Source organism: Ruditapes philippinarum, unplaced genomic scaffold (genome assembly GCF_026571515.1).
Source record: "Ruditapes philippinarum isolate M1 unplaced genomic scaffold, ASM2657151v2 ctg1560_1_1_1_1, whole genome shotgun sequence".
NCBI lineage: Eukaryota > Metazoa > Mollusca > Bivalvia > Venerida > Veneridae > Ruditapes > Ruditapes philippinarum.
This window is the reverse complement of record NW_026857080.1, coordinates 197,055-224,407: the sequence shown is the minus strand read 5'-3', so window position 1 is coordinate 224,407 and position 27,353 is coordinate 197,055. Positions and strand designations below refer to the sequence as shown.

At 32.7% G+C, this 27,353-nt stretch overlaps 2 protein-coding genes across 2 annotated transcripts in view; one reads left to right on the top strand and one right to left on the bottom strand.

Annotated features, from left to right (window-relative positions):
* Positions 1 to 4,220, bottom strand: part of LOC132748686 (diacylglycerol kinase epsilon-like) — a 51,971-nt gene extending 47,751 nt beyond the window's left edge. Inside the window, exon 1 of the mRNA XM_060738297.1 lies at positions 4,001 to 4,220. Within this exon, the coding sequence (XP_060594280.1) occupies positions 4,001 to 4,042 (42 nt within the window). The 5' untranslated portion in view covers positions 4,043 to 4,220. The remainder of the gene's footprint in view (positions 1 to 4,000) is intronic.
* A 126-nt stretch (positions 4,221 to 4,346) lies between these two features.
* On the top strand, positions 4,347 to 27,299 carry LOC132748691 (uncharacterized). The gene is made up of 13 exons (XM_060738303.1): positions 4,347 to 4,529; positions 7,055 to 7,171; positions 7,462 to 7,527; positions 8,007 to 8,110; positions 8,716 to 8,823; positions 9,914 to 9,968; positions 21,943 to 21,990; positions 22,462 to 22,578; positions 23,448 to 23,513; positions 24,087 to 24,190; positions 25,540 to 25,671; positions 25,924 to 26,043; positions 26,632 to 27,299. Exons 1-12 carry the CDS (start codon positions 4,487 to 4,489, stop codon positions 26,038 to 26,040), a joined length of 1,077 nt encoding a protein of 358 aa, XP_060594286.1. The 5' UTR covers positions 4,347 to 4,486; the 3' UTR covers positions 26,041 to 26,043; positions 26,632 to 27,299.
* The last annotated feature ends 54 nt before the right edge of the window (positions 27,300 to 27,353 follow it).

Sequence of the window (27,353 nt, the reverse complement as noted above, 5' to 3'; positions counted from 1 at the left end):
ATGCACTGCACTTCTTTTTAATGAGATCTATCATCCTATGAAGTTTTTTCAAGTCCATAATTTTTATACTTTCAGAGAAATGGCCTGGACAAAAATTAAGTATGAAAATAAACAAAGGGCAATAACTCAAAAAATAAGAAATGCAGAGTACCAGTTCTTGTGCACTGCACTTCTTAAAGGGCAATAACTAAAAAAATAATAAGTGCAGAGCAGCAGTTTCTGTGCACTGCACTTCTTATCAATAAGATCTATCATTCTATGATGTTTCAAGTCCATAGCTTTCATACTTGAGGAAAAATGACCAGGACAAAAATAAAGTAAGAAAAGCAACAAAGGGCAATAACTCAAAAGTAAGAAATGCTGAGTATCAGTTCTTATGCACTGCACTTCTTTTTAATGAGATCTATCATCCTATGAAGTTTCAAGTCCATAATTTTTATACTTTCAGAGAAATGGCCTGGACAAAAATTAAGTATGAAAATAAACAAAGGGCAATAACTCAAAAAATAAGAAATGCAGAGTACCAGTTCTTGTGCACTGCACTTCTTAAAGGGCAATAACTAAAAAAATAATAAGTGCAGAGCAGCAGTTTCTGTGCACTGCACTTCTTATCAATAAGATCTATCATTCTATGATGTTTCAAGTCCATAGCTTTCATACTTGAGGAAAAATGACCAGGACAAAAATAAAGTAAGAAAAGCAACAAAGGGCAATAACTCAAAAGTAAGAAATGCTGAGTATCAGTTCTTATGCACTGCACTTCTTTTTAATGAGATCTATCATCCTATGAAGTTTCAAGTCCATAATTTTTATACTTTCAGAGAAATGGCCTGGACAAAATTAAGTATGAAAATAACAAAGGGCAATAACTCAAAAAATAAGAAATGCAGAGTACCAGTTCTTGTGCACTGCACTTCTTCTTAATGAGATCTATCATCCTATGAAGTTTCAAGTCCATGGCTTTTATACATTAGGAGAAATGGCCCGGACAAAAATAAAGTATGAAAATTAACAAAGGGCAATAACTCAAAATTAGGAAGTGCAGAGTACTGGTTCTTGTGCACTGCATTTCTTCTTAATGAGATCTATCATCCTATGAAGTTTCAAGTCCATAGCTTTTTTAGTTGAAGAGAAATGGCCCGGACAAAATTAAAGTATGAAAATTAACAAAAGGGCAATAAACTCAAAAAATAAGAACTGCAGAGTACCGGTCCTTGTGCACTGCACTTCGGGTTATTGAAAGAAGCATGCATACCAAGTTTGAAGTCAATCAGACTTATAGTGACTGAGTTATGCTCCGGACAAGCTTTAGCGGACGCCGACGCCGACACAGACGCCGCCGCCGCCGACACCGCCGACAAAAGTAACCCCTATATGTCACCTTTTCAAGGCGACACAACAAGAGCTGTCCGTAAGACAGCGCGCTCGACTTTTTTATTGCTTGCCAATAAAAAAAGTTTTTGCAGTAAAAGGCAATACAAGAATCTCTGTATTTTTAAAGTGAACAATGGCCATGAGCATTAAGATATTTAGTGAAGAATTATTTTACTGAATTGTGTGATACCCTTGAACACTGCAGCAAAGTTTGAAATGTTTAAGTCAAAACATTGACAGTTAAGGGCCATAATTCAAATAAAATCTTTGACAGAATTACCTTCTCCTGGACATGTTTGGGAATCATGATTGTAAACAAGTATTCCAACTTTCAAATTAATATCTCAAACAGTTCAGTCAAAAAGTGGACTGGTACTAAAAACTTAACCAAGATTCTAAATCGATAAAAGGCCTTAATTTTTAAAACAAATCCTTGACAGAGTTACCTTCTCTTGCGTACAGATGGGGGTAATGATGTGAAATAGCATTAAAAGTTTCAAAGCAATATCTCAAAGGGTTAAGGCAATAAGTGGATTTTACCCATATTCAATGTATTTTCTAAGTCAAAAAGGGGCATAATTCTGTCAAAAACCTTGACAGAGTTATGTCCTCTTGTCTGTTGATGAAGGTCGTGATGGTAAACAAGTATGGTCAGTTTCAAAGCAATACCTCCAATGGTTTTGAAATAAAGTGAGGTGGTACAAAAAACTTAACCAAGCTCAATACACTTTCTAAGTCAAAAAAGGGCCATAATTCTGTCAAAAACCTTGACAGAGTTATGTACTCTTGTCTGTAGATGGAGGTTATGATGGTGAACAAGTATGGTAAGTTTCAAAGCCATACTTGTAATACTTCTGAAATAAAGTGGGGTGGTACGAAAAACTTAACCAAGGTGTGACGCCGACGCCGACGCCGGGGCGAGTAGGATAGCTCCCCTTTTCATAGAAAAGTCGAGCTAAAAATGATAAAAAAGAGTTGTTAAATATAGAAACATCTGACATTTAAATTAAAATATAGCCTTTCTCTATTATACATGTACAGTACAGTTTTAACAATTTTTCAAAAGTCCGCCAATTCCTGCGATTTTTTTACGGGTGGATTGTCACTGTCATGTGACTCACTGTGAAATATTGCAGGGACATTTTGCCATAGCCATTTACAACAACATTTATAACACGTATTTACATGTACTTGCATCTGTAAAAAATAACACACGCAACATTTGTCTCCTGAATGGCAGATATTTGGACACGTTTTAAAACATGTTTCTTTTGTTAAATAATATACACAAAATTTATAGACGAGATGACCTCTGACAAATGACTAGTCATCTCTTCAAAAGAATATGTCAATCTTTGATGTTTACACACCTGCCAAATCATCAAAGAAGTGACAACACTCCATTGACTTCTATCCTTTTTTATATATCAGGAAAAAAAACTCATCTTTTTTTGTCAAGTAACGATTTTACATGTTTAACTATTGCTCAAAAATGCAAAAAAAAATGCTGGATAATTATCATGTCATTTATTGACATACACTGTATTATTAATCATAAGTGCATTTTGATTGTGATATTATACATGTACATGTATTTTTTTACATTTTTTATGCAAATGGAACTTAAAAACTACCAAATCTTACACAAATACAGATGGTGTAAGGGCTGTTATTAACAAAGTAGATAAGTGTTATGGATTTTATTCTAACAAGACTGCATTGACAACATTGTACATGTACTGGTCGGAGACCATCAACCGGACACTTTTGGAACATTTTTCCGTACAGATTTCATAATTTTTAACCTAGAGACCAAAAAATTTGACACAGTTCAGCTAGGTTCTTCTCCTAACTAATAAACTAGTTTGTTTATTTCTGATTTTATTGACAATTATCTCTGAGGCTCAACAAGGAGGGTATCAAAATTACCTAAATTGTCTACACTACAGTACCATGTGTCCGGACAGATATGTACATGATGTGATTTAATTCAGATAAAAGCCTGGGTGTTTTGATTTTTGATTTGTAACATGATATACAATATGTCAGCAATAAATGCTGAAGTTTTGAATATTCTATTATTCACTTTGCAAATGATTATAGCTGGTATATGAGGTCAGACATTGCTTTCTTGACCCCCGAATTTCAACGTTAACATTCTTGAAATAGACATTAAAATATTACCATTTACGGAGGTTGAAATAAATTCATTTACTTAATTTTGAAAGAAACATGCACTTATTGCCTATAAAAAAGTGACTGACAACCACTGAACAAAGAAAATACTAAATTTAGCATTTTCGGGGCCGTCCGGGTTTGGTGGTTGTCCGGTTTTGGTGGTCCCCAACCAGTACATGAACATAATCATTTATAATTATATGTGATATTTATCACGGCCAATCTCTGTGATTTTCCACTGGGATTGCCGGGATTTTTTAAACCAGTCTGCGGTGTTTTGCCACTGTGACTTAACATAGTATGTCCCCTGTGATTTTACACTCGCGGTTAAATATGTGTGCGATGACAAAATGGAAAGGCTGCAAGAATCACTTGAGCTGTACATACTGTATCAAATTTAATAAAAGATTGTATGAAATAGAATCAAAATATGACCAATTGGACCGACCTTTGCAATCACTTTTTCTGGTCTGTCAGTTGATAAATACATGTGAGTATAAATACTTCATAACACTCGGTTACCCAAAGTTAAACAACTATTTTATTGACTTATTGCCAGCAAAGCGTATTTATCCGAACATTACTACAGTTGTACATTTCGTCTTACACACTATTTCTGATATTTCAAGACTTGAAACCAATGGGAAACAAACAAATATATATTATTCTAAATATTCAGTCAAAGGCAACAACATCTTGTTAATGCAACACGTTTTTTCTAGAAATAGGCATGACAATATGTAAACACAAGGGAGATCACTCTTAATTAAAAATGACGTGTAAGTTACTGCACGAATAAATTATCGTGTTTGTACCATCGTCATTTATGAATCGGTGCCACATTTATACTATATAAAGAGAATATAGCGTATAATGGTTTAAATTTACTCTGACAAGTGTAACTGATTTTGGATATTAAAGTACTGTAAATAAAATGTTCTTTTTCAACTGGATCAGAACTCTGTTGGCATACTTTGGTAAGTTTTTTTTCTTATTAGATCTATATGTAACCAGGTACGTATATTAATTAATGTACAAGTATACCTGATGTAACTATATTTTTTTGTAAAACTCTCCATGAGATACATTGTATATTTATATATATCTTTTTTATAGAAATAAAAATATATATTGCGATCTTTGCCTTATAATAGAACAGCCTAATGATGTTTCTACAATCTCTGTTACTTTCTAAATCAAATTTATATGTTTCAATAGTAACATATATAGATATTTGAGTTCAATGTTCAAATACCTAATATTTATTATTCCTAAAAAACTTTGTTAAATTCTTCACTGCCATTTTAATGTAATGTATAGTATCAATATTAATTTAGATTCGTATCAGGGACGGACCGAATTACTAATGTTTAATTATGAACTTGTGGTCCAACCCTTTAAAATTCTTTCAAAAATGTATTTTTATACTCTTTTTTTTATATTTGCATTGTAAACCTTGTAAAAAACAATGAAAGGAATAAAATATGTTTAAACTAAACTAATTTAAACTCAACTCAACTCAACTAAAGAATTTAATGTTGGCATCTTTAATCTTATCAGCAATGCTACGATGTTGTAAAATAAATAATATAGGTACGATTGCATACTAGATTCTACTTTTTGTGAAGACTTTTTGGTAGAATTGGTAAGGTAGAATTTCATTGTAAGTCACAGTCGCAGCTTTGAGATATGATTATTTATTCATATAAACATCATTATTGGTTATATATTGATAAAAAAAATCCCGAAAGACACAGTTTGTAAATATTTATTACAATAAAATAAGAAAAAAGGTATTTTCCAGCCGAGGTTAGCTATATTTATAATTCCCGCGCTAAGTCGCGGTGGTGCTTGGGATAATCACTTGATACTGTAAATGGCAGCCATTTTACGATACGAAAATGCCTGGCCCTCCTCGGACAGTTTATCCTGCCGAAAAGATATGAAAAAATACTTGCAATTTAAAGTTTGTTTGCTACATAAAGATTATCGATTTACTCTTGCAAACTTTTTCTCTGCCTGATTGTAATAATATTGATGTGTTTTCATTGGCTTAAACCATCACGTTATCAATACACATAAAGGTGTGAACTAATTTCGTGTTCATTAAAATTATTCCGTTTATAGACATATAACAATCTTATTTACAAATGAATTGATAAAACAACAATCCCAGAAGCATTTAAGATAATAACAATCATTGGAAAAAAATAAATGCATACAAATTGTAAATTTGTGTATGACAACTCACCCCCTAAAAAAAACATAATAGACTCAACCAAAACAAGCGTCTGCTTCTTAACCTAACTATGTAGTTGCATGACCATGATTAGAAATAGCAAACCAAATGTAAGAGGTAAACCTATTGTAAAAATAATACTAATTTGATGTTGTATTTAACACAAATGTTTTGTCTGTAATTAAGCAACTAAGTCTTAATGAAATGACTGTAATTTTGAAAATCTGAATCGGAATAACATGGTCATTTTATATATAAGGTCCAATGCCATATTTGAAACACGGTTCATAGGTATATTGCATTGAAGATTAAATAGTATAATTAAAATAACAAAGAGTACATTACAAAATACATACAAACAGGACAATAATCTAGTTTACCCCGAATTATCTAGCTATGCGGATGTATGAAAGAAAGTTGCGATTTACGTAGACTTCAAGCACATTAAAAACGCATGCACTACATTTTATTTTACAGATAGTGTAATAATATTATACTTACTCGACCATTATTACAGTAAGCTTTAAAGAAGGTTTATCCGAGGAACAATGTCAATATCACCATGTTTATCAACTGAAAAATGAAACGCATATTTTTTATCCGCGAATCTCACATACATGTAGCTCAAAATGATATTTATAAACTCATTAGCAAAAATATATGTTTATCGTTAGACATTAAAGCGACTAAAACGGTTGACTGTTCCTTGTTTGTGCAATAATTTAAATTCCCCAGGGCACCCACTTGTCAAGCTGACCACGACCTACCTATAATTGGTGTTAGACCACAAATTTCTTTAAAAATCAATTACACATATTTTTCTAGTTAAAATTATATTCAGACTTGATTAGTAATATCACGGATTTATATTACAAATCCGTGGTAATATTTAGTAAAAGTGCATTAAAAATATTCAGTTGAATATTGAATTCTGTTTACTAATAAACTGATGCTTAAATTGTAGCTGGCATGTTCCTGGACGTCTATAAACAGGCATAATTAAACCGAGCCTGCAACATTTTCAATTTTGCCGTTTTGGACGTTCTTTAGGGATTGTTATCTTCTCTATTTTTACTGAGCACTTTATTGATCCCATGCAGTAATCTACGTAGGGTGTGTTGACTTTATGCCGTACGAGCTGCATTCCTGGAACGCTGTATACCTTTGCAGATGTTTATTGTCATATTTTTATATAAAAGGCAATGTCAATAAGGAACGCACTATACAATTTCGGTTCTTTTATCTTTGTGACTTTTGTTTCAGGATTCAAGAAACATGCAAAGTTGTTGATAGTAGGTCTGGATAACGCTGGCAAATCGACTTTGTTGACAATGTTGTCTACTGGTAGAGTTGTACAGCATGCTCCAACACCAAGAGGATGTAAGTGTCATTGTTCGTGTGCAATGTCATTTTGTATAAAAATAATTTTGGAGGCAAAAGATATGTAAAACTAACTAAAGCGAATGTTTTCTTTAAAGTAATTGTAGATTCTGCAGCTGAAAATACTTATATTAAAAGAAGATTCTGGCTGGCATTTTGCCTTAAACACTTACAGATAATTAACCGTGGTTCAATCTTGAAGAGCTACTCGTATTTCATATTATGAAAATGATTCAAATTGCAAATTTTTTAGGCAAGTGTTTACTACTTCAAACGTTTTCTTTTTCAAGCATCACAAGAAATGGACATGGGCTTAATTAGATTTACAGCATATGACCTGGGAGGACATCCACAAGGTTAGAATTGATTTATTGTACATGGTTAGCGGAAAAAAAACTGACCTGGTACCTATGCCTCAATTTTCAATCGCAACTTTTCGGCCCTCCCGAAAAACTACGGTGTTCCGTTAGGACCAGCGCGTTTTCTCTGAGAACGAAATTTATGAAAACATAAAAGTACGATGGTGACAGTGATAATTTAGAGTATTTTCTTTCCTAAAAAGAGTTACTGATCATTATCGTTGTGAATCCTTTATATGATGAATATGTGTAATATTTGTAATTCAGTTTATGAACTAATGTTGAGGACAGAAATACACTTTGCGAACATTTTCTTTTCTCCTACTTCTCGTTTTCTAAACTTTTATGACCGGTCAGTTGCTTTGAATGGAAAGAGAAAATCGACATTGAACCATAAGGGGTAATTTTGATCCAACTTGAATTTGATATTTATCATAAATATTGTTTAGGGTTGAAATGATTTTAATTTATTTTAGTTAGAAGAGTATGGAGGGACTATTATCCAGCTGTTGATGGTATCATTTTCATGGTGGATTGTGCAGATCATAAAAGATTCGAGGAAGCTAAAGAAGAACTTGATGTAAGTTAACAAATGAATTTATTTATTTAAGAAAGCCAGTCATTAAGCGAAAAACAATTCATAAAAACATCACATAAATTTAATTGCTTTTTCGTCGACTTTAAGTTTCTAATGAACTTTATTGCTATTAAAAGTATTATAATTGTACGTTAAGTTCAGATAAGACTGTCAGTTACTTAAAAGAGAGCATAGAAGTCAACAAAATTATATTTGCTTAAATGGTTTAATACAATACAATTACAATCGAAACGGACCAACAGGCAAACACTCAAACAACAGTATGTATTATTGTTTGGAAAATGCACAAGTTTATGATATGCTTATCATTACTGCTTTAGTTGACTTTAGACACATGCATATTTTTTCAATTTCTTTTTTCTTTACACATCCTACCTCTCCGATTCTGTCTGTGCAAATATGTGATGCAAAAGTAATGGGATGGTACGTGTTTACAGCCTTCTGACTAGATTTTTATGTTGTTTCGATAATAAGCTAAATCGTTGTTTAGTCGTATATTAAACATATAGATGTATTACTGAAGTTACTGAACCAATGGCACAAGCATGTGCCTTTGGTGATATAATAACACTTCCGTGATATTTCAGAGTACAATCAGAGATGACATCTTATTTAACAAGACAGACAGAAAGGAAGCTGTTGGCGAAGAGTATTTATCCGACAAACTAAACTTAGGTGTACATAGAACTGGAAAGGTTTGTGACACTTAATGTTATTAATTTATGATAATTTAATTTTGTTTTAAACGACAGCTTATCTTTGGATGGTCGCTAAAACTTTCGAAATTATAAAGCGAGATCTGTGTGAAGCTTATCTTTATATGAGCCGCGTCACGACAAAACCAACATAGTGGGTTTGCGACCAGCATGGATCCAGACCAGCCTGCGCATACGCGCAGTCTGATCAGGATCCATGCTGTTCGCTATCAGTTTCTCTACATGTAATAGTGTTGGTAAGCGAACAGCATGGATCCTGATCAGACTGCGCGGGTGCGCAGGCTGGTCTGGATCCATGCTGGTCGCAAACCCATTATGTTGGTTTTGTCGTGACGCGGCTCATATGAAGATCATAATTGGTTTATGCTTTATATTGAATGATTTCTATCGGGTCAAAATGTATACTAGTGTATACATAAGATTGCTGATCCTAACTTTGAGGTCCTTCGAATCAATGAGTCAAACATCTTTAATTGTGAAGATTGCATGCGGCTTCTATCTAAGGTTGGGTAGCTATTTTGAATGTATTTTTTTCAATTGTTTTCTGGTTTTGTTTTTGAAAACATATGCAAATCTTAAAAATGTAAATGGTCAGTCTGAACACATCGTAATAACATACTATCTAAGTGTATTTAAAAGAAGAATTCAAACTATTGTTTCTTTATTGGGTTTTACGTTGCACCAACACAGTATAGGTCATAGACAACTTTCCAGAAGGAAGCCTTATATATAGGTGCTCCTCTGTTGGTTATTGCACCTGAGTAGAACCACTGACGTTGCTCAAGCAAGCTGGATAGCTTTTTCACATGAACGAATCCAAAGCACTTGCGCGAATCGAACCTATAGTTGTAATAGGCAAGTGGTTTGAAGTCAACGACAATCTCATCAAACTTTTAACCAATATGAACGATAAACTGATAAGATTAATTGTTGCCTTTATTGTTGTATTTAGTAGTTTAGTCTAAACTAGCTTCAGCATGTCGTTAGGACTACCATAACATGGTTTCTAGTCTGTTTTTTTATTTATAATAGTCAAAATGATTACATATGTATTTGTATAATATTTCAGAAACATATTCCAAGAGCTGAGCTGCCAAGCAGACCTTTAGAGACATTTCCAAGCAGTATTTTAAAACAAACAGGGTACGGTGACGCTATGAGGTGGCTAGCATATTATGTGGAATAAGGAAGAAAAATATAACATGGCTATTTTGATATATTTATACAAACGGGAACATATTTGTGCTCATAGTTACTTCATAATTCAAATTTAACAAAAAAGGAACATTTTTTGTTAATTATAGCATTACAGGTTTTCCATTGTGGACCAATTCATCAGGAATGATTGCAACACAACATGTTTCACCTTCATTTTTATATTGTCATATACTGAGAACATGAATCCTCAGATCATATCTCAGCAAGGGATAAACAGTGACCTTCCGATGATTTAAATTTGATCATTTTCAGACATATATATGCATTCGTATCAGAAGAAAAATATGTTGAACTTCATCATCCGTTTGTGACCTTTGACTTTTTAAACATAATTCATCATTATAAATATTTCACATTGTAGTTGTTATGTATTGTCCAACAATATTGACCTGGCACTTCATTAATTTTCGAAAAGGTATTTTGAATAAACACTGACCAGTATCTATCGAATATATATCGATATATTTACTAACTTCACTCGTCAGTGACGTGCTGTGTAAATATATTGGTATAAATGTCAGACTACCGATCTGAAGGTCTTTGTTACCAACACCACGTTATGATTTTTTAAAATTTATTTGCAAGAATTAATTTGAAATAGTTTTTCTGCACCTGATTTTAGAATACCTTTTAAGTGGTGTTTTATATACAATCATATTTTTTCAGTACAATAGCTTTCAACGGTTCTCTTTGTGACATTATGCAATCGTATATTCTTTAGCACTTACTCGTTTTTAAGGATGTTATTAAAATAGTACACGCAACAAAAAAGTTTGCAATAGTTTGAAGAGAATGGCAATTTTGAAATTAAAATGAAAAGAAAAAAGATGTTGCTGAATTAGGATTTGAACCTACCAGTTTATGTCTACATTCTTCAAATGAAACCCCATTACCAACTGCGCTAAGAGTTTTTTTTTTTTTTTAATTTACATCATTTTAATGGGATATTTACATTCATATCGATTAACAAGTAGATCGTGACGGTTACGGATATACCGACTACAGGGTCAAATGCAAGAGTGCCAGGTCAATGTTGTTGGACAATATCATGCCATTCTTGTTTTGATAATAGTAGTATGCTACTAGATTGAATGTTAATTCTAATTTCCAGCTATTTTATTTTATGTCATTAAAATTTTTTTTTACATATGACACGGTATTAAATTCACAAAAAGCACAGTCAAACAAACACAAAACGAAAATTCAAATATGAAACAATAAAGAAAATTAGAAAAAAAGATAAGCGAATAAAAAAAATGTAAATAAAAAACAAAAACAAATAATAATGACAATAATAATGATTATGATAATAATTATTAAATATAAAAGCACTTAAGAAAGAGAGAAAAGTGAAGAATGTTTTCAATATAAAGGGGATCACATTTAATCCTGAGGAGGACATTAAACAATGATATGTGTGATTTGTTATTATACATAATGAGCTGTTACTTCTCTACATCAATGTGTTATTTTAAACATGTGATCGTAATGTGCAATTTGAAATATAATTTTATTCTTATGTTTATTTATTGATAATAAATTTTTCATGTTTGTATATGTGTCTCCATTTAAATATCTTTAATCCATAACTTGGAATAACATGTATATTTCAATTGTAAAAGAATGGCATCAAAGTGGCTCAAAATTGCAAAAAGATTTAGAAATGCCATATTGCTGCAACGTTTTGATAATGTTTATTTCAGGCATCTATGATAAAATATTTTTGAATTGATAAACTTCTACAAGAAATAATACAATTTAATAGGTATTTGACTAAGGCCGCTTCCGTTTGCAAAAGAAAGAGAGAGTTAAAAATATTCCTATCAGCATATTGTCCAAATACTCATGTACGAAAAAACACAAATTACCACAATACTTTAGGTATCAAAACTTGTTCTGTGAAAATAGCCATAGAACACACTTACTAAAAGGTCACCAGATTTAGTTTCAAACGGCTTTATGTTTCATGATAAATTTCGTGTCAAGTGTGACTTTACAATCTTTACAAGCAAATATATTTAGCGAATACACATTTGGGTAAGGTTTCTCAATATTTAGACATATACAAAGGTGTAATACATGTGAACTACCTGCCACATTTCCGATCTGAAAAAAATGTTATAGAAGCCCTGGAGGGTCGTTTGTTGTTACTTCTTAACACTTATTTTTATTACTTTTTTGTTATTACTTATTTCAGTTATTTGTTATTACTAATTTGTTAAGAGTTAATGCATTGCGCGGTCATTTTGTACATCTTGAAGGACGGTGTAAGAATGTCAACGCGTACATTCTACTCGTGTATTTAATTCCGTATGCAGAAAATGTAGTGCCGTCACAAATACTACACCTCAGAAATGGTTTGGCAAGAAATAAACTAATAAACATATATTTTATCGAAGGTCTTAGGTATGCGTATCTTGTGAACACTTAATCTAACGAGACACCATCCGCAATTTTCACCTGTTTACGAGGTTATAAGTTTAGTGCTATACGACTATTTGGGCTAGAACCATGTAAAGGATCATAGGCTAGCTGTGAAAAGAAGCGAAAACATGAAAATTATGAAACACCTTAATCCTAGTACAACGAAACAACGAAAAGCGCATAAATTACATCAAAGGGCATATGCACTTAAATGGCCTAACTACAGTGTATGAGTGGCATGTGGACGGCAATGACAAATTAAAATCGTCCGGATTCTGTATTCATGGATGCATCGGCGGATGTAGTCGCATAGTCATGTGGCTTGAAGTAGCATCTTGTTATAACATTTCGACTGTTGTGAAATACTGTCTTGATTACTTGAAACAGTTAATAACACTTCCAAGACTTCTACATGTACGAGCAGATTATGGAACCGAAAACATTAGATTTTTGCAACCGTTATTCGGCTATGCATCAACTGACAGTATGGCTGGATTGAAACGTTTCGTGCATGGAAAAAGCACATGAAACCAGAAATTTGAGTCATGGTGGGGATGCTTCGCAAGCATGAATTTATTGAAGGATTAATATCTTCTAGGTAATGCCTAATGCAAAATATGCTCTAGGCTTGTGATTCTGGAAATGAAGACCGGTGCTAGGGCAACTAGAGTTCGTTGAAAACTTTGAAAGTCCTTCACCCAAAAATTCCAGATAAGTCTGGCTGAAATCGAACTGGTTAATTTTGAGAAGATATTAGAAGTTTACTACTGCGGATGATCACGTGACCACCATCGTATAATGGGCTCATAAAATGGCAGCCTGGACGCTCGATAAAAGCAATACAATTGTAGTAAGCATACAGTAAACGTTAAATTAAATTGAAACTAGCAAAAATATATTCCAGCCCCGCTAGTAAAGGCCTGAATCCGCCACTGAATTTATATGTAAAACTAGGCCCCACGGAACCCCTGTATAAAAAGCAAATACTGTTTTGTTATTAGTTACTTTGTAACTCACTCTGTTAAGCCCTGAAAGTCGAAAAAGGTACTTTGAGTGTTGAGTACAATGGGGGAACAAGTACTACAATGTGATGTTTTCAGTAAAAGAAACGCATTTTGAGCAAAATTCGCTATGTCATCTTGTGCACAATTGTCAGTTTGCCCGTCTTGAACAATTTCCATCCTTTGTAAAGTTACATGACGAAGTTGTACATCTTTTTAAAAAATGAGTACATATACAATGGTGGAACCAAATTTAATGAGTACAATGGTGAAACGATCTTATTACCTGCGTCCATTTTTTTCATTTAACTATACTTTCTGTCCATGAAGTCATACAAATATAATGTGAAAAGTAGGAGAACTATCAAATTGAATGAATTTAGGTTATATACATTCTCTTCTTAATAGTATTCTGCTTTGATAACACACGTGTACATCAGCTTAAAAGTATTCAAAATACAAAAACAAAATATTCAAAAATGTACATTATATATGATTTATTTCACCAGCAAAATGTCATACCATTTTGTCAATTAATTTGGAGGTAAAGTCTAAAGAAATTCGAAATTTTAATATTGCTCTTAGTTAATCTTTAGATACTCGATCACACCATATAAAGCACTTTTGTGTTTGAAACCTTCGCTCCGCCAAGTTACTATGTTGATGTTGTTGTTGTTGTTTTTCTCCCTTTTTTATTTCATTTTTGTCGAAACTAACTACATTTCTAGTGATTTTGTTTTAATTTTTATTTAACATTTTAAAAATCAAACACTTTTGAACACACTACAATTACGAAATATTAAAAATTTGAATATATGGATCAATTATATTTTTTTACATTTATGATAATGTTTTTTCCTGATGTTTGACGTTTTCCCCAAACTTAACACAACTGCATATCAACCTGTGTACAAAATATTCTATCTCATGCATTTGTAAGTATTTGAACCAAAACTGGTCAAATAAGAAAAAGATAAATGAAACACTCAAATGTAATGGTACCGAGGATCTAAATACATGAAACAACAGTGGCACGACGCTGTGCCTACTGCACTATCAAGGCACATGAAAATATGACGTTTTACTTAGTGTTTCATTTATTAGGCTTCAGTCTGCTTTACCTTTTTTTACGCATTGTTATCAATTTTTATGTAAACATAGGCTCAAATTATCGTCCTGGGACAGTACTTCGGCAAAAATGCCCCCAGGTTAATATTTGAAAACAACGTGTGAAATATATCTCCAATATTTAATGCAAATAAAACGTTTTTGAAACGTTCATTCTTTGAAAATTCAAATAATTCTGATATATACATAGAATGAAAAGTAGAAAATACTTAAAACTCAAAATTTTCCAAGAAGTTATATATTATCCTTTTAAAATTTCAAAGCGGACTTTAAAAGACGAAAACTGATAACCCGCTTGTATTGCATAGCTATTGTTGTATATAAACCAATTCAATACATATTTGTGAAAATTAGCCTCCTTATAAATAACATAAGGCAATGGCATAGTTTTAAGTCTGCCCTCTAATAAAAGGGCGGACAACTCTTTGTCCCTTTCTCGTAAGAGAAGGGGAATCTTGTGATGCGTGTGTGGTCGCACGGTCACTTTTTTTTCAAAAATGTCCTCGATGCATGTATGTGGTCGCATGGTCGAAAATCTGTAATATAATGACAACGTTAATTGGTCCAGATTTTAAAATCTTATTAGGAGAAATAAAATATTATTAGGAGTTGCGATTAGGAGGGGCCTCAAAAGACTTAATACAGAATGAAAAAGTTTTAAAACTTTTACATGCAAATAATGCAAATTTCTTTTGAACCCTTACGCCGTTTGCAATGTTATCAAGGGACATCACTCTAACTGACTCTATTTGTTGTGCAGAAGTGATCTCCCTTGCAACCCTTACACCATTTGCAATCTTATCAGGGTAGGTCACTCTAGCCGATTTTTTTGATGGTTGAACAGTCACCTCCTATTTGAACCCTTACGCCATTTGCAATACTGTCAGGGGAGTTCACTCTAATAAATTCTTTTTTGATGCAGCTGTTACATCCCTTTGTACCTTTATGCCATTTGCAATGTTATCAGGGGATGTTACTCTTATCAACTCTTTCTTTCAGCGCAACAGTTACTTCCCTTTGTACCCTTACGCCATTTGCAATGATATCAGAGGAGGTCACTCTTATCGACTTTTTTTTAATGCAACAGTTACCTCCCTTAGAATTCTTACGCCATTTGCAATGATATCAGGGGAGGTCACTCTATTCGACTCTTTATTGAGCGCAATAGTTACCTCCCTTTTAAACCCTTACGCCATTAACAATGATATCAGGGAGGTCACTCATATAGACTCTGTTGTTTGAGTGCAACAGTTACCTTCTTTCAACCCTTACACCATTTGTAATGATATCAGGGGGGTCACTCTTATCGACTCATGTTTTTTAGCACAGCAGTTACCTCCTTTTGAACCCTTACGCCATTTTCCATGATATCAGGGGACGTCACTCGTATAGACTCTTTTGTTTGAGTGCAACAGTTACCTCCCTTTGAACCCATATGCCATTTGCAATGATATCAGGGGAGGTCATTCTATTTGACCCTTTTTTGAGTGCAACAGTTACCTCCCTTTGAACTCTTACGCCATTTGCAAAGATATCAGAGGAGGTCACTCTAATCGACACTTTTTTGAGCACAACAGTTACCTTCCTTTTGAATCCTTACGCCATTTGCAATGTTATCAGGGGAGGTCACTCATATTGACTCTTTTGTTTGAGTGCAACAGTTACCTCCCTTTGAACCCTTATACCATTTGCAATGATATCAAGGGAGGTCACTCTTATTTCACGGCGTCTCAACGCCGTGATATTGTGATGGGTAGTTTTCGGTAGCATGGGCAAAAGTCACGTGACAAAATGCCTTTCGATTTCTACAGCCGAAATTTTATTGTTTTTACGTAATCATTGTACAGCCCATTTCCGTGAAAAGTTACATAGAAACAGTTTTTTTTCAAAACCATATAGAATCTAAACAGTATTTTTATCAACACACGAAATATCAGCGTTTTATATAAACACATTTCCGGACATCCTTTCGACATGCTTGAGAAATTCGCCTTGAATGGATTATGTATGGTGGCTGATTAACGCCATCCAAATATTTTCGCGTCTTCACCTCAAAATGCGAAAATGCGAAAACACGAAGGGACGACATATTTTGACTAATGTGTTCTCATGTCGGATCTATGTCTCTCTCGGAGTGAATCTTTTCACGTGTAAAATGTCTTTGAACATTACATTCCTAAGTTTCTATATTTGCAATTAAGAACTTAAATTGTCTTCTTTTTTTAGCTCACCAGAGCCGAAGGCTCAGGGTGAGCTATTAGTATCAAATGGGGATACTCCAGCGTCCGTCGTCCGTCGTCATGCGTCAACAATCATCTTCTTCTCTGAAACTGCTGGGCAGATTTAACTAAAATTTGGTCTGTAGCATCCTTGTGATAGTCACACTTAAATTTGCTCATGTCATTTCAATTTGCCCCTTTTAGGGTTCAGCAGAGCTAAAAATAGAAAAACCTTTAAACATCTTCTACTACAGAACTAATGGATGGATGATCACCAAACTTTGTCTGTAGCATCCTTAGGTAGTCTTTTATCAAGTTTGCTCATATTAATTTGATTGGCACTAGGGCTAAAAATGGAAAAACCATTAGACAATTCTTCTACAGAACCAATTGATGGATGATCACCAAACTTTGTCTGTAGCATTCTTGGGTAGTCTTTTATCAAGTTTGCTCATATTAATTTGATTGGCCCCTTGTAGGGGCTGCTATAGCTAAAAATAGAAATACCTTTAAACGTCTTCTTCTACAGAACTAATTGATGGATGATCACCAAACTTTGTCTGTAGCATCCTTAGGTAGTCTTTTATCAAGTTTGCTCATATTAATCTGATTGGCCCCTTTTAGGGGTCACTATGGCTTAAAATAGAAAACCTTTAGACATTTTCTTCTACAGAACCAATTGATGGATGATCACCAAACTTTGTCTGTAGCATTCTTGGGTAGTCTTTTATCAAGTTTGCTCATATTAGTTTGATTGGTCCTGTTAAAGCTAAAGCTTAAATTCACTAGCATTTCTTTAAATTAAAGTTTAAAGATATTCTAAGCTCTAATTTTAATATAAAAAAAAATATTGACAATGGATACACAGTCTCCTTATAAATATAAAAAATATACGTGTTTTGACTTCACACAAAGAAGATATGTTATGTTTTAAACTCTTAACACTATTCGTGGTCACAGTATAAATATAATGATAGTGTCATTACAAAAACTTTTTTTTTCTTTTTTTTATAGAAAAGACCATCTTTACATTGCCTCTAATAGCATATGCAGTTTCCTGTACATAGTATATTCATTCTTTTATCCAAATAAGACATTTTCAGCAAGAATTTCATAAATTTCATTGGCTTGGGTCATGACCTTTTTATGATGTGTAAATATATTTCAGCTCTGGAATTCGGACTACTGCATCATTGTAAGGTCAGTTGTAGGTCATTAACCAGGAAAAAAATAGGCCTAAAGAAACATAAAATTTGTTTCTCCTGTACTTTACTATCAAAGATGAGTTTATCTGCTCAATTCTCTTATTGAATTTTGTAAAAAATTGTAATTTTTTCATTTTTTGTTGTTGAATTAACAAGGGACAAGGGGTTTAATTTCTGTTTCTGAATTGAATTTTGATATGAACTGGCTTACTTTTGATATATTTGATATCGCTTTACCTACTTTTTTTGTCTTTTATGTACAGACTTGAAATTTGGACTATGGGTGTAATTTGTGTAATTTTTGATGTTGAATTCAATTTTGATACCAGCTGACTTACTTTAGGTATTACTGACATCATTTGACCTACTGTCTTGTATTTTGACATTCAGATTTTAAATGTTGACCAGGTTTGTAAATTCTGATGTCGAAATGAATTTTGATATCAACTGACCTACTTTTGATATTTTTAATATAATTTGACTTTCATTCTTGTGTTCTTGACATACAGACTTGAAATTTGGACTAGGGGTGTAATTTCTGATGCTGAATTGAATTTTGATATTAACTGGCCTACTTTTCATATTTTTTACAATGTTTGACCTATTGTCTTTTTTTGAGGTACAGTTATGTTACCATACAGAATGTATAAAAAAATTTGTCCCAAACTGTGAACTTCAAACAACTACACCTTACATGTTTTGCATGTGACATTTTGTGTTTTCATTCAAAAAAAGTTTTAAAAAAAATTGTCCTATTAAAATTAATCCTGCTCTAGTGGTCAGTTGTTCTGCATTTATTCTACATAGTCTCATAGGAACACACTTGCAACATACATATTTTAACAAATCCTTTCCAAAATATAAGGGCAAAATATTACAATTTTTATAGTGAATAATGAAATGATGGGTTAGATGAGTCATCTAGGGCCATCTTAGTGGTCCTATTGTTTATCATGAAGAAAAAAAGCTAAAACAATCAGTGTTGTGAAAGTATATTACTAAAGGGGCAAGTTAAAGTTGATCGAGCTGAACTGCCGAAAGAGCTGGACTTGCCTTTCAGCAAGTTCTTTTGAAAATTAATTTCCAACACTGAAAAACAGTTTCTGGTGAGCGACTCAGGGCCATCATGGCCCTCTTGTTTAATAATTTCATTTTTCTTGCGCAATTCTCTAAAATATGACTTGGTTTTTCTATATGCGTTTCACAATTAACATTCACCATACCAGGTTGTAAAATAACTTAATTTGGTCCTTAAATCAGTTTTTACCACAACATCAAACTTCATTCAGAATTCATGTCACGTTATTGTGAGCAAATTCTGAGTTTCCTTTAGATATGAACAAGAAAATGTTTATTACCCTCCGCCGAAAAGACGGATATAAAATTAGTCTCCATCCGTCCGTCTGTCCTTCCGTCCGTCACTCTACATTTTTGTCCGGAGCATATCTCAAAAAGTATCAATTTGAAACTTCATAGGTGGAGGTATCAACTTGAAACTTCATTTGTGGATAAATCATATTTAGGAAAAGTGCAGTGCACAAGAATGATAACTCTACGCTGCATATTTATTTCATTGTTGCCCTTTGTTATTCTTCAAACTCAATTTTTGTCCACAGCAAAAAGCCTTTGAGATATCAACATGAAACTTCATGTGGATAGATCTCACTCAGGAGGTGTGCATTGCAAGAGTGATAACTGTACCATTTCTAAATTTTGAGTTATTGCTCTTTGTTATTTTTCTTACTTAATTTTTCACCCGAGTGGAGCATAAATTAACTAAAAAAAACAAACTTTGAGATGTCAATGTAATCTTCATAGGTAGATAGATCTTTTTGAGGATGAATGTTGTGCGAAAGAATGATAACACTAACCTTTATAATTTTTGAGTTATTGACATTTGTTATTTTCTTACTTTTTGTCCGGAGAATATCTAAAAAAGTGATAGAGGTAACAACTTGAAACTTCATAGGTGGATAGCTCTTTTTGATGAGAAGTGCAGCACACTAGAATGATAACTAACCGTGCATTATTTTTCAGTTATTGCCCTTTGTTATTTTTCATACTTAATTTTGTCCAGGGTATAACTACAAAAGCCTTTGAGATATCTACATGAACCTTCAAAGGTGGACAGATCTCACTCAGGAGATATGAAGTGCAAAAGAGTGATAACTCTACCCTTCATAATTTTTAGTTATTGCCCTTTGTTATTTTTCATACTAATTTTTTCACCTCAGTGGAGCATATCTCTGAAAAAAGTCTTTGAAATGTCAACATGAAACTTCATAGGTGGATAGATCTTTTTGAGGAGGAATGTTGTGCGCAAGAATGATAACTCTATCCTTTATAATGTTTGAGTTATTGCCATTTGTTATTTTTCAAACTTTTTGTCCGGAGCTTATCTAAAAAAAAAATTAGAGGTAACAACTTGAAACTTCATAGGTGGATAGATCTTATTGGGGAGCATTGCAGTACACTAGAATGATAACATACCGTGCATTGTTTTTTCAGTTATTGCACTTTGTTATTTTTCATACTTTATTTTTGTCCAGGGTATAACTACAAAAGCATTTGAGATTTCAACATGAAACTTCATAGGTGGATAGATCTTACTCAGGAGGTATGCAGTGCAAAAGAGTGATAACTCTACCCTTCATAATTTTGAGTTATTGCCCTTTGTTATTTTTCCATACTAAATTTTTCACCTGAGTGGAGCATATCTCTGAAAAAGTATTTGAAATGTCAACATGAAACTTTATAGGTGGATAGATCTTATTGGGGAGGAATGTTGTGCGCAAGAATAATACCCTTTATATTTTGTTAGTTATTGCCATTTGTTATTTTTCATACTTTTTGTCCGGAGCTTATCTCAATTATTATTAATTGAGCCTTGATTTTAAACTAAATGTGTCTGTATTTCTTACCATCCTTTACTGGTTTTAGATTATCATTATTGTTTAATAGGTTTACTTAATTAATGTTGTTCATTATGTCTTATATATATATGGTTATGTTTTATCGGATTTATGTAAAGCACTCTTGAACATTTATTATTTATGAAAAGAGTGCTATAGAAATGTGGTATATAATAATAATAATAATAATAATAATAATAATAATAATAATAATAATAATAACAATAATAATAATAATAATAATAGTAATAATAATAATAATAATCTCAAAAAGGTGTTAGAGGTATCAACTTGGAACTTATTAGGTGGATAGATCTCATTGAGGAGGAGTGCAGCACACAAGACATTTAACATACCGTGCATTATTTTTCAGTTATTGCCCTTTGTTATTTTTCATACTTAATTTTGTCCATAGCATAACTACAAAGGCCTTTGAGATATCAACATGAACCTTCATAGGTGGATAAATCTCACTCGAGAGGTATGCAGTACATAAGAATGATAATTATTCTGCTCTACTACATATAAACATGGCTCTTGTAACAAGTTACATGATTATGATATTTTAAAACCTTCTGAACAAGTTAACATGTCAATTCAAAACAATGCTATTTGGAGATACCTTATCAATATATTTAACTGGTTTTTTTTGTTGTTTTGTGGGGGTTGGTTTATAATGATTTGTTATTTTAATATGTGATATACACAAACAATAGACACATCTGAATTTAGCAAAACCAGTGCATCCATTTGTCAAACGTACCTGGTATTTTGTTTGTTGATTTATACAGCCAACTGATAAAACTTTTAGATCATAACTGAATTCGTTATCTACTATTGTCAACATCAGCGGCCTGTGATGACCTTAAATTAATATACATTGTATGAGTAGTTGTGGACAATCGGTGTTTAATTTGTAATATCATTAAATCGTACGCGTTTGTGGGATTGTAAAACTTAAATGTTTATTTTTTTCATATTTATTTCCAAGAAGAGATGTTTCTTTTTGATTGGATTAAAACTATATTGGCGTATTTTGGTAAGTCTCACATAATCTTTATTATTGCTTGTCACTCCATGGTATGACAGTACAAGGCTCTTCCAATAGGAAACGCGAATAGCACTTGCTATAATGATAGTTATCAAGGGATTATCTGATTGAATATTTGCCTATATTAGGTCGTCACATTGTTTTCGAGATAAAATCATGTATTAAAATGACATTTGATAGAAGTTCACATGAATTTTCTTGCAAATTTTAAGTTGTTGGAATGAAAATGTCAAATATTAAACTATTTCTTGTAACAACAACAACAACAACAACAACAATGTTATGTTTGAAAATAATTAACAGCGGAAGCTGAAGTTAAGTGTTGAATTCATATACCTTTATGGTTCCTTGTTTAATTTACATATACCAGTTGCTTTTTAATCTAAAGTAAACAAATCGATGTATTATATCATATCTTCACACACAAATTCATTGATCTTGATACACATCTATTTGTAGGATTTAAGGAAAAGAAACAGTTGCTGATTTTGGGACTTGATAATTCTGGCAAAAGCTCTCTGTTACACTTATTGTCAAATGATGAAATTGCACGCAATCCACCAACTTATAATGGGGGTAAGTACTTTTACAAAACTTCAAACTTGCAATTTTCACTATTAAAAGTGGGCAAATAATTAATTTAAACTTACTACAAAACTACAGAATTCAAATATTTAGTATAGCACCGTAATGTAACATAATATTATACTGAAAGTGGAGTTATTTCAATAATGTTTATTAAAGCCTTAATAAAGTGTATAAACCTATATATCTGATGCAAAAATTATTGTATGAATTTAAAAAAAAGTATACTTTCAAAATCCTTGTATGAAATAAATATGGTAGTAAATTGCCTTAAAAGCGAATGGCGCATGCACAAAATCATTGCTTAACGGGTACTTGCTTAAACCCTACTTAAAATAGCAAAATGATATTTTGTTCCATATCCTTTTATTCAGTTTACGAACATTATTCATGTGTATTAAATAACAGAGACATTCTATGTTACAACCTTTTTGAGAATCAACCATATGATAATGGAACCAATATAATTTTACTGTTGCTAAATTTTATTAAAATATTTTATAAGATATAGATCTATACCCTTTTATATAATATGTAATTGCCAGAGATTTAAAGTTTATTTTAAAAAGTTTTACCTTGATTCAAGGATATGCCTATTCATGATTAGATAATACAAATTTAATAATTTGTCGTTTAAAACAAGTATTTTAACCCTTTATAATATGTGATAAGCATTCCCTCCAAGTATAGAGAAGTTTGATCTGGTAATCTCACTTTTTGTAGTTTGTTATTGAAATTCCTTCGGATAGACTGTTCCAAACATAAAGCAGGTAAAACGCTAAGGGATAAACTTTATTGAATGCTCATTTTAAACGTAAATTTTCTGTTTGTAAAGTGATGTTAGTGTTTTTACTTTTCAGCTTCCCAAGTATTTGATGTTGGCACTACGCGATTTGAAACGGTTGACCTTGTAGGACCTCCGGGAGGTAATTTTTTTATTATCTTAGACTGTATTTTATTTAAAGATGTTTCATATAAATGATGAATTCCAAGTTATCACTGTACGGATTGAGTATGGAAGGTTTTACGTCGCACCAGCCCAGTATAGGTCATAGGGCGACTTTTTCCAGCTTTACTGATGGAGGAAGACCTCGGGTGCCCTTCCATGCATTATTTCAGGCACGATACTCTGTTCGTAATATTACCCTTGAAACCATATTGGATCTCTGAAATGTAACTTTTTCCTATAAAGATAAGTTAGACAATTGAAAGTAAATATTCCAAATTAACAAACACGAAAGAATCCAAAGTCCCTGATGGAATCCGGACTAACAACGAAAAAATTAAAATAGACATGAATGGTAATTGAAGAAAAGTGAAATATACTCTACACAATGTTTTTGCAATCCATCACAATTGTATGCAAAACAAACATCTATTCTTTAAAAATGTTATAAATTATATATAACATCAAATTTCGACACTCATTTAATTGTTGTTGTTTTTAAGGTGTTGATATACTTGTTCCAGGCATGTGAAATGTTTTTGTATTTATTCAGTTCGTAAGGTATGGAAGAACACTTATCCCACTTGTGATGCTATCATTTTCTTGGTGGACTGTACTGATAATGAACGGTTCGAGGAAGCGAAAGAAGGAATTGATGTAATGCTACACATATAATACAAACAAGTTTCAATATAGTAACCAGAAAGTCCGTTCTTGATTCACTTAATATTAGCCTTTAAACATTTGTAAGACAATCTAAAAATTATGCTTTGTCAATTACATTTACTATAATTAGTATTTTATATTGAATCACTTAACTTGGCCATATAAAACAAGTCAAGAAGGAAAATAGTGGTTCGGCATTGAATGACAAATGGAAAGTTATCAGCATATGAGCATATTTTAGCCACGTGTCAAGCTTAGTAGCAAATTTCTAAATGAAATTTTCAAATGTTGATAACTATTCACCTTATATTCAAAATGATAAAACAATACAGAAAACCATGTTACCAAGATAATTGATTTGTGTATTAAAATAATTTTGTAAGCCGTTTCTTTTACTTAAGGTAATATTTCAGATCACAGTGAGTTATTTCATGTATGGTTATCATCCATCTCATTATTATCGCATGGTTTGGAACTTTTCCTTTGTTCTTACTAGCCCATTATACTCAGTACACTTCAATGAGCATTTAACAACTGTATTGATATATAACAGTTCATTTTTTTTCAATGATTCATATAGGAAAAAAAACTCGACTGTTATATATCGGTTGAGTTTTTTCGCACCTGTTATATATTAATGCAGTTTTTTCACAGAGGCTCTAATGGGGCAGTGGTAACGAACATTCCCAGTAGCCAAAAAAAAAATGAAATCAATAAAATGAAATAAATAAATAAATACAATGAAAAATATAAACAAAGATAATTAATGAAATGAAATTTACTCTCATTTAATCAAAAAGGTACATCCGCTGAATGAATTATTTCCAGTGAAAAAAGCCCTTTAATTAAAATGAATCAATATTGGTAACATCTAACATTGGATGTCTCTTGTATATCTTTTTTTTTTTGCGGCAGCGAAAACAACTGGAAAAAATGCCTTATCATGAATAACTGTAATGAAGCTAACGATTTATTTATTTATTTTACTAAGAAAGAAAACATTGCGATTAAACAATTATAGTATATGAAACTCGTTAGTTACGGGGGTATAACACTGGCTGGGGCGACATCTCGGGATATTTCTGCTCGGCCTAACGGCCTTGACATTTTTTTTAGCAGAAACACCCCTTGATGTCGCCCCAGCCAGTGTTATATCCTCGTAACTAACTCGTTTCATGTACTATAACTATTACATATTTCTTGTAAAGCATAAGAAGATCTGGACTTTAGTCAAATTGGATTATCGCATTATTCCTTTGCAATGTTTTCAGTGCAACGAATTTAGAATTTTACTATACTTTCATGATTTATTTAATCTAATCGTTTTCTGTCTTTTTCAGACGTTACTACAGAATAAAAGTGTCATAGACGTTCCAGTCGCCGTTTTGTATAACAAAATGGACAAAACGGGAGCTGCCAGTGAAAATGATCTGTCTGAGAGGCTTCAACTAATTAAGCATAAAACTGGCAAGGTTGTTTGTATTCTTAATATATTTCCTGTAGATCTTGACAAATAAGACTTGAAATATCCATTCTATATAAACGATTGGTATAGACTAAATTGAAAATTTAAAGGTTCTGTGTTCTGTACTTTTTTAAAAAGCATCTCAAACTTTGCTTTTTTATTTTACTTCGTAATGTTCAATAGGTTAAAGTAAAAAAGACTTTGTTACGTTTTTGATCTGCAATAGTAATAATAAATGATTAAATATTTTAATTTTCAGATACTTGGACCAAAACTAGATCTGACAGATAGACCTTTAGAAACATTTCCATGTAGTGTGGTGAAACGAGTTGGTTATGGGGAAGCTTTGAGATGGCTTGCATACTACGTCAAATAAAATGTAAATATTTTGAATAGATTGGGGACGGGGTGCTTTGGTCTTTGACTGATATAATTTATCAAATAAAAGGAAATGGTGGCATGCCTTAGACAGTGTTTTCTAGGCGATATGGATTGCTTATTTGGTTGATGTACGATAAACATAGATCGATTAAACTATGATGCTTGTGGAAAAAACACAAACTTTGTAGACAGGAAGCATTTAAACAAAGTATTTTGACTATCATCTTCATCTCAGAGCACCTTAAGTTGTATAACATATAGTTTGACTTTGCATTCGTGACAATTCAATTCTTGTGTATTTTTCATGACTAGACATTTGACCGCGTCATGACAAAACCAACGTAATGCGTATGCGACCAGCATGGATCCAGACCAGCCTGCGCATCCGCGCAGTCTGATCAGGATCCATGCTGTTCGCTTACAAACCCTATTACAAGTAGAGAAACTGATAGCGAACAGCGGATGCGCAGGCTTGTCTGGATCTATGTTGGTCGCAAACACACTATGTTGGTTTTGACGTGGCGCGGCTCAATTATAAATCTTGTAGGTGATAAAGAAGATGTATTGATCATTTCATTTTTTTCAGCCCACTTGCTCAGCTCAATAGGAAGAGCACTGGATGTTTTTTCCAAGGAGTCGCTAGTTTGATCCTCGGGCTAGGAAAACTTTCGCGTTGACCATGGAACTCGGACATTGTGTGTACATGTAATGACTATATGTCTTTCATCGCTGATTCAGAAATCATATCATGGTGGATAAGTAGTCGGTCACCTTCAGATATTTTGGCAATTACCTGTTATTATCTAGGAAACCTGGTAAAGTCGGCCGACCATCGAGATATAACAATTTCTTCTATTGCTCATACATGTTTGCTTTCAAGAATGCAAGTGGGGGTAACACTGAAACGCACTGTGACAAATAACATTTTTATACCGTTTTCAAAAATCGTTTTTACAATCGGAACATCCTCGGCTATTATCTATAATAACCTCGGAGTTGATAGGGTTTGAAAGTAGTTCTACCACGTGGTTTCATATGTGAGTGAAATCAACGAATGTATATATTTGACATCCAAAGGCAATTAAAGTCTGTTTCGGTACAATTATGATTGAAAATATGTCTGACAACCATTTTTGATTAAATATGCCCACTGATCTACAATAATAAACAAATCCGACTCAATATCAACAGGTTGGCATTTTGTACTTACGGTTTTTACAACTATAATGATAAATAAATAAATAATGTATCGTTTACTTTTGTATCTATGAATTCACTTATTTCGGGTGGACTTTACATTATATGTTG

What these genes read in the sequence shown, in the direction of transcription:
- LOC132748691 (XM_060738303.1), top strand. Translation starts at nt 4,487, where the DNA reads ATGTTCTTTTTCAACTGGATCAGAACTCTGTTGGCATACTTTG. An exon ending in TCCACCAACTTATAATGGGG is followed by an intron (nt 22,579 to 23,447) that starts GTAAGTACTTTT and finishes TTTACTTTTCAG; the next exon opens with CTTCCCAAGTATTTGATGTT. An exon ending in AAGCGAAAGAAGGAATTGAT is followed by an intron (nt 24,191 to 25,539) that starts GTAATGCTACAC and finishes TGTCTTTTTCAG; the next exon opens with ACGTTACTACAGAATAAAAG.